At 44.7% G+C, this 8,268-nt stretch overlaps 1 protein-coding gene across 1 annotated transcript in view; it reads left to right on the top strand.

Annotated features, from left to right (window-relative positions):
- LOC109323761 overlaps positions 1–6,416 on the top strand; it is a 13,849-nt gene extending 7,433 nt beyond the window's left edge. Inside the window, exon 3 of the mRNA XM_019555444.1 lies at positions 6,216–6,416. Coding sequence (XP_019410989.1) covers positions 6,216–6,306 — 91 coding nt within the window. The 3' untranslated portion in view covers positions 6,307–6,416. The remainder of the gene's footprint in view (positions 1–6,215) is intronic.
- The last annotated feature ends 1,852 nt before the right edge of the window (positions 6,417–8,268 follow it).

The following is an 8,268-nucleotide window of genomic DNA, read 5'->3' as shown; positions in this document are numbered from 1 at the left end:
TTGCTACCTATATACTTGAAGAAGGACTTTTTGTTATCATTAATCCCAGAAGCTAATCTAAGCTCCAGTGCTGCTTTAGCCTTCCTTACCAAATCCCTACAAGCTCGGGTCAGGGAGGTGTACTCTTCCTCGGTCCCTGCCCCCTGCTTCCACTGCCAGTATGCTTTTTTCTTTGCCCTCAGGCCAGCCTGGATATCTGCGCTTAGCCATGAAGATTTCTTGGACCCTTTTTCCGCCTTCCTGCACAGTGGAATTGCACCCTGCTGTGCCCCAAGGATAGCCTCCTTGAGGAAGGCCCACCTTTCCTGGACCCCCATACTAGCTACACCCTGGGCTCTGAGTGCCTCCCTGACTACTGCCCTGAGCACATTGAAGTTGGCTTTCCTAAAGTCAAGCATTTGCGCTGTGCTAGTTACCCTCCCCACCTTCCTCTGAATAGCAAACTGAATCATTTCATGATCACTGTCTCCTAGCCTCCCTTGTACTAGCACCTCCCCCACCAGGTTGTCCCCAGAGGCTAACAGCTCTGTAGGAAATTGTAGGCTAGTCTATATAGCACTGCCTTTCTTATTTCTAACAATTAAATTCTGCCTTTTCATAATTAATATGCTCTTTAGCACTAAATCACATTATGAGGCAGAGACAGTTGTTTGAATCTGGACTCAGTTACTCATGGCCTCTTAATTCTTATTTGATTTTTAAGTGATGTTAGTAACGTTTGCATGTACCTTTTCTCCTTTCTCATTCTCCATCAACATTTCTCTTATTTTTTCCTTATTATGGGCCTGATTCTTCTTTCAGAAAGGCTCCAGATTCTTTGATCCACTAGACCTGCTTTATACAAACAGGCCTATCAATAGCTGGAGATGGCTACTTGGGTGGACTTAGACTGAAAAGTCAGAATGTTTAAATACTTCTTGAAATGGAACTTCTGAAAAATCTCACTTCCAAAAGGTGTGAATAGAAATAAAACATTTCTATACTATGTTTTGAAACTGTTGAACTGTTATGAAATAGAACATTAAACACATGTTAATTACATTATATAAAATTAAAATAATATACAGGTTGAAGTGAAACGTGAAAGTCAAAATGAAAGTGTTGAAAGAAAATATTATGGTTTGGATTCAAATAATTTGAACAATTTTCCATCAAAAGTTTCTTCAAACTCAATATGGCTTATGAAAGATTTTGCTTTCAGTGGAATAGCTTCCATGAACATCAGATCATTCATGAGGTAACTTAGGAGATAGCGGCTTCTGCTGCTAGCATGGCTTTAGGCCCATGATCAGGGGTTCTGGTTTTCTCTGATAAAAAAAATCCAGAATTCTGTGATTGAAAAACTGCAAATCTGCATTTTCCTGTGATTAAAATGAAACACTATACATATATTATTGATATATTTACAAAGCAGTTTGGAAGTCTGCCAGTGCCTCAATCATTTTAATAAAATAAATTCTAGTACCTATATATCTTGGCATTTGATTTTGTTTTTTTTATTACGGAAAATCAGAGCTCCCCCTGCCCCCTTCACTCACCAAGACATGGGTCCAGTTGGGGCTGTCCCCCCTGCTGCTTTGTGGCACTGAGCAGCCTTGATATGCCAATGCCTTGCCCATGCTGTTGCCCCTAACTCTTGACCGACAGTGTCCCATGGCCCCAGCCCTGCCAGTGCCACTCACTCCTGACCTGCTGCCTCATGGTCCTGCTGGTGCTTCTTATGCTTAACCCAGTCTCCCACTCTCCCAGTCCTGATGGTGCCCCTCACTCCTGACCCACTGCCCCCACTCTGCCAGTACCCCTCCCAACCTAAAGTCCTGTCCCCCACAGCCCTGCTGGTGTCCCTCACTTCCAATCCACAGCCCCCCATCCCTGCTGGTGTCCCCCCTCTCCTGACCTTTTGTCCCCCAGGTCCCAGCCCACCAGTGTATGGGGAAGGGAGTGTGTGCACAGGGCAGGGGATGTGTGGGCATAGGTGATGCTGTAGGCAATGCATTGGGGGAGTATGGAGGGATTTCTGTCCCCACAGAGGAGTGTGGGACTGCAACCTGGCCAGACTGGCACTGGGCAGGAGCCTTCTTGGCCTAGTGGACGAGATCCAGTGTGGGATGGAGTGCTGCACCACCACGGCTTCCCCCTTGCCCATCCGGCAGCAGCAGGAGAGTTACAACTCTACGCTGCTGCTGGGAACCCCACACCAGCTGCACTGCTGTGGCTGCCAAGGTGAGGTGCCATGGCAGTGACAGTGTGGAGTTATGCCCCACGGCTGCTACTGGGCAAGCAGGAGGCACCTTACCTTGGTGGCCATGGTGGCGGGGCACTCCTGGTAGCATCAGTGACTGTGGTGGCAGCAGCACTGAGCCTCCCTGCCCTGCTCCATCCTCCTGTGCCCAGTCTGGCCCACTGGGCCATGGAAGCAGCTCATGCCAGTGCTGGTCCTCGTCTGGTGAGGCTGCAGCCCTGTGTCCAGCTGTGGACACAAAAATCAGGGGACACATACCACCCCCATTCCTGCCCATATATCACCTATACCTCCCTCCCTCCCACATGTTGCCTATGGCCCCCTGCCCCCCCCCACATTGCATATACCTCTCCCACCCCCTGCAAAAAAAAAAAGATTTACCTGTAGGGAACTGCAGGAACTGTTCTCCATCTCTCTGCCTGTTTGCACTGCTGGCCATGTGCATGTGTACACACGTACATGCATGCTGCCCCCTGTCTCTGATCAACCTCCTCCCACTTCTCCCAGCTCCAAGCAGGCCCTTCTAGGCTGGGGCTCTGCCAACCTGCTAGGGGAAATGCATGTTTTCCCAGGTTTCTGTCCTTTAAAGGGAAAAATCTGCATTTTTCCATCGGAAATGGAAAACCTGGATCACTGCTCATGAACAAACTATTGTGTATGAGAAAGAAATTAAGGTAAGACTATACCAGGAAAATGTACTTAAATATATGCAAACTATTTGCAGTGAAAGCCAAACACAAGCAGAGCTTGTGGCACTGTTGTAAATTTTAAGCATAGCTTTGCTTGTCAGTAAGCAAAAGGTAAGCCATCTGGCTTCTTGCTGTTTTCTACCATTCAGTATTTTTGGATGAAAGAAAAGGAAATGTCACAATTATGTGAAATTATCCCCATCATAATACATCCAACATCATTAAAGAGTAGCGCAGCATGCATTTGAGGTGTGAGACAGATCAAATGCAAACACAGATTTTGGTTGACAGGATATTGAACTGGGCTTCTTTATTACAAATCTGGGGGAAGGCTTCTTAAGCAGAGATCTAGTAATTTTTATTCAAAAGCTGTGTGAAAGGGGATTTTTTTTACTCCTTTGTCCACAAACTCCTTTGAAATAGTTTAAAATCCTGCAATACTTTTTATTCTCATTTGAGAGGATCTATGCAGTTAATTTTATGCAAGATATGATGTGATGTGGTTGTCTACAGCAGGGAACAGGACTTAATGATACAGGTGGTCCCTTCCAGGCTTGTGTTTCAGTAGCTTACTTCTTTTTGTGGGTTAATTCCTTGCTGTCTTCCAACAGATACCTCCCTATATTCAGTAAACTGCTACTTACTTTTACTCTTTGTTTTAATTTCTTTAGGCAGTTTTCAGTCCACGCAATTTTTTTCTTTATCAAAGAAAAAGTGCATGACCAATATGTGTACTATCACAGGAAAGTGCATGACGTGCTTTATTAAAAATATGTATACTACTTTCTAATAGATTTTTAAATAAACATTATTGCTTTCAAAATAACTCTATACTATGTCTCTGTATTTCTTCCCAATTTGTTATTAAGTTTTTCAATAATCATTAATTCTAACAGTAAAAGAATTAAGATTCAACAAATTCTTTTAGCACTCTTAGTGCAATTCGATAGACGTATATTAACTTGCTCTTTAAAATCTCAAATCTTTACTTTCATTACTGAGTCTGATGGGGAGAGGAGTCCAGGAGAGCTGGCTGTACTTTAAAGAAGGCTTACTGAGAGTGCAGGAACAAACCATCCCAGTGTGCAGGAAGACTAACAAGTATGGCAGAAGACCAGCTTGGCTTAGCAGGGAACTCTTTAGCAAACTAAATAACATAAAGGAAGCTTATAAGAAGTGGAAACTTGGACAAACAACTAGGGAGGAGTATAAGAGTATTGCTTGGGCATGAAGTCAGGAAGGCCAAGGCACAATTGGAGTTGTAGCCAGCAAAGGATGTGAAGGGGAACAAGAACAGTTTCTACAAGTATGTCAGTAACAAGCATAAGATCAGGGAAAGTATGGGTCGCTTACTGAATGGGAGAGGTAACCTTATCACAGACAATGCAGAAAAGGTTGAAGTGCTCAATGCTATTTTTGCCTCAGTCTTCACAGGCAAGGTCTGCACTGGGCAGCACAGTTTGGGGAGGAGGTGAGCAGCCCTCAGTGGTGAAAGAACAGGTTAGGGATTGTCTAGAAAAACTGGACATGCTTGAGTCCATGGGGCTGGTTGGGATGCTCCTGAGGGTGCTGAGGGAGTTGGCTGATGTGATTGCAGAGCCATTGGCCATCATCTTTGAAAACTTATGGCAATCAGGAGAGGTCCTAGATGATTAGAAAAAGGCAAACATAGTGCCCATATTTAAGAAAGAGAAAAAGGAAGATCCAGGAAACTACAGACTGGTTAACCTCACCTCAGTCCCATGAAAAATCATGAAGAAGATCCTCAAGGAATCGGTTTCTAAGCACTTGGGGGAGTAAAAGGTGATTAGGAACAATCAGCATGGATTCACCAAGGGCAAGTTGTGCCTGGCAAACCTGATTGCCTTCTATGAGAAGATGACTGACTCTGTGGATGCAGGTAGACAGTTGGATGTGGTATCCCTTGATTTTAGCAAGGCTTTTGATACAGTTTCCCACAACATACATGCAGGCAAGCTAAGGAACTGTGGGTTGGATGAATGGTCTGTTAGATAGATATAAAACTGGCTGGATTGTTGGGCTCAAAGGGTAGTAACCAGTCCTGAGGCTGGTTTTGTTCAACAAACAACAAACTGGAGGATTGGGCCAAAAGTAATCTCATGAGGTTCAACAAGGAGAAGTGCAAAGTCCTGCACTTAGGATGGAAAAATCCCATGTACCAGGACAGGTTGAGGGCTGACTGGCTGGGCAGCAGCTCTGCAGAAAAGGACTTGGGAGTTACAGTGGAGAATAAGCTGAATATGAGCCAATAGTGTGGCCTTGTTGCAAAGAAGGATCACAGCATACTGGGCTGCATTGGTAGGTGCGTTGCCAGTGGGTCAAGGGAAATGATTATTTCCCTCTATTCAGCTCTGGTGAGTACACATCTGGAGTAATGTGTCCAGTTTTAGGGCTCCCCCCTACAGAAAGGATGTGGACAAATTGGAGCGAGTCCAACAGAGGGTGACAAAAATGGTGAGGAGGCTGGGGGACATGATTTATGAGGAAAGACTGAAGGAACTGGGCTTATTTAGTGTAGAGAAGAGGAGACTGAGGGTCTTAATAGAAGCCTTCAATTAAGGAAGAGGATGGAACTAAACTGTTCTCAGTGGTGGCAGATGAAAGAACAAGGGCAGCAGTCTCAAGTTGCAGCAAGGGAAGTTTAGGTTAGATATTAGGAAGAATTTTCTCACTAAGAGGGTTGTAAAACACTGGAACGGGTTACCCAGAGAGATGGTGGAAGCTCTATCCTTGGAGGTTTTCAAAACCCAGCTAGACAGAGCTTTGGCTGGGATGATGTAGCTGGGGATGGTTCTGCTTTGAGCAGGGGTTGGATTGGATGACCTCCTGGAGTCCATTCCAACCCTAACTTCTATGATTACTTATGAGAGTTGTGAACATGTATCAATCTCTCAGCCTTCACCGTCCATTTCATGCTAAAGTAAGCTCTTATACGTTGTTTCATGTTTGGTTTAAGCTTCTGATTATCTAGCCCTTGATTGGATTCATTCATCTTCAGAATTATCACCAGGACTCCATTTTCCATTGTATTTATTTAACAAGTGGCTATTGTCTCAACCTATGTTGTGTATTACATTTTAAAATAGATTTTAGTAAAACACTACTTGTATTTCACTTGCATTCCTGCATTTAAGTTCCTGGGTGCTTTAACAGCAAACCTACATACTATGCATGTTAATCCATATACTTGAATAGCATATTATTAGATCCTAACTATGGGCAAAGAAATATCCTAACTTAACAATTTTTTTTGTCTGCTGTAGTTCACATTGTATACAAAGACCCATGTCAGCTGGTGTGGGCAAGAAGAGGGTCAGTGATTTGTCTCAGAGTATTCAACTTTCAGGTACTTAATAAGTAGCAAATAAAGTAGTGGGCATGTCTACACGTTCATATTAATGCATGTGAATAAACTCAGGAGCTTATTGCCTGGGAGCTTATTGTTCCCAGGCATACGTCTTTACATGTGCCCATGTAAAGCATGTTGCCCTGGGGTGGAGCAGCTCCAGCTAGCTTCCCTTTTCTCAGTGTGTTGAAGAGGGACTGGCTGGGGCACAAAGGTGTTTCAGTGTGGGGTTATCTGGCAGTCAACTCTGGCACTGAAACACCCTCATGCTCTAGCTGGCCAGGGCAGTGTCTATGCATGTACTGCTACAGATCTTTTTATTCTGCAATTTACCTGTAGAGTAAATTAATTTACTCCAGCCTAATAGGGGCACACATGCGAGACATTTACTGTGCAGCTAATTAATCTATCAGGCAGTAAATGTCTTGTGTAGATGCACCCACTAAATATATTGTAGATTCAATAGGGAAGATATGTTTATAATATGACAAATTACTATTTTTATATGAAATACTGTAACTTTCTGTTTGATGTATGGACACCCTGTAATGTTCCATAGTGTGTGTGTTTATATGTATGTGTGTGTGTATATATGTGTGTGTGTGTGTATATATACATATGTGTGTGTGTATATATGTGCATATGTGTATATATGTATAGACCCCTGGTAGACATGCAGCAAAAGGCATGATGAGCTCTTATACTTGATCCTCACAAACATGCTTCCTGCCATGCTATATGTTCATGGCAGGAGGCCTGGTTCTGAGATCAAACATCAGATCCCATCAGACCTTATTTCCATTGCAGGGGGAGCCTGGAATCCTAATTCTGGGTTGCACCAGCAAGTAGCAAGTGCCCCTGGCTGGAAGTACCAATGAGCTAATGGGGCTCCCAGCTGTGGGGGTGTGCCATGTGCCCCTGAGGCTGGGAGCCATTAGATAACTTGGACTTCCAAATGTGGGGTACACCATGCAGCACTGAAGGCTGGGAGCTCCAACCTGACATTGCTTACAGCTGAGCAGGTGTATTGAAGTCAAGGGTTCTGATGAACCCTTGTGGCTTGGAACATAGGCAGATTGGGGCTCCTAAGCTTCAGGGCCACATTGGAGCCCTTGATTCTGGTGGGGTCCCAAGGCTAGGAGCGGCAATCACCTGATTGTCACTCTCAGCCTCTGGAGTGCATAGGAGTCAAGGCCTCCCATGTGCTCTGAAGGCAGGGAGTGCTAAACTTGGTCACATGTTCCATTAATGTGATAGGAACCACCTGTAAAGTTATTACACATTTGTTATCTAATAACTTTGTAGCTTTTTCATTGTTTTATCATGATACTGCATGAATGTATGGCTTGGTAACTAATGATGTAATTAACCGGTTAATCATGGTTTAAATATAACATGTGCTAGGTGCCCTAGACTCAGAAACTAAACTTTAATCTGGTCTGATATAGCATGTGTAATTATATGATAAAGAGCCAAAATAGTAGGGCTGTGTGAAACTTTGGGTAATGATTCGATTTGGAAGAGATTTGGCCTGATTCAGTGGCCGAATTTTTTAATCTAAATTGAATCAGGGGACCAATTAAAAAGTCTGAATTGATTCAAAGCTCTTTGAATCGATTCAGAAAAGATTTGGAGAGCTTTGGTGATTCGGGCAGTCCCCGCCTGCTGCAGCAGGAAGCTGGACCTGGACTCCAAGGTGGTAAGTAGGTGGCAGGGGAGGGGAGGCTGGAGGAGCAGGGAAGGGATCATGGGGGGACCCCTGCCAGGCCCCAGCTCCCCCATGGCTGCCCTGCCTGCCCCAGCTCCCGGCCCTTTAAAAAAAAGCCCCCACTCATTGGCTGCTGCCCAGCAAGGAGGCAATCCCTGCTGCCCCCCACTGCATGTGGGGGCTCTGCCATGAGTGCCCTGACCCCTGCCTGCTTTCCCAGCCCCACCCATGGCTGCCCCACCTGCCCCAGCTCTGGCCCTTT

This window comes from Crocodylus porosus, unplaced genomic scaffold (assembly GCF_001723895.1).
Source record: "Crocodylus porosus isolate Cpor-Errol unplaced genomic scaffold, CroPor_comp1, whole genome shotgun sequence".
Lineage (NCBI taxonomy): Eukaryota > Metazoa > Chordata > Crocodylia > Crocodylidae > Crocodylus > Crocodylus porosus.
The sequence above is the reverse complement of the archived record's forward strand: the minus strand, read 5'-3'. Positions and strand labels throughout refer to the sequence as shown.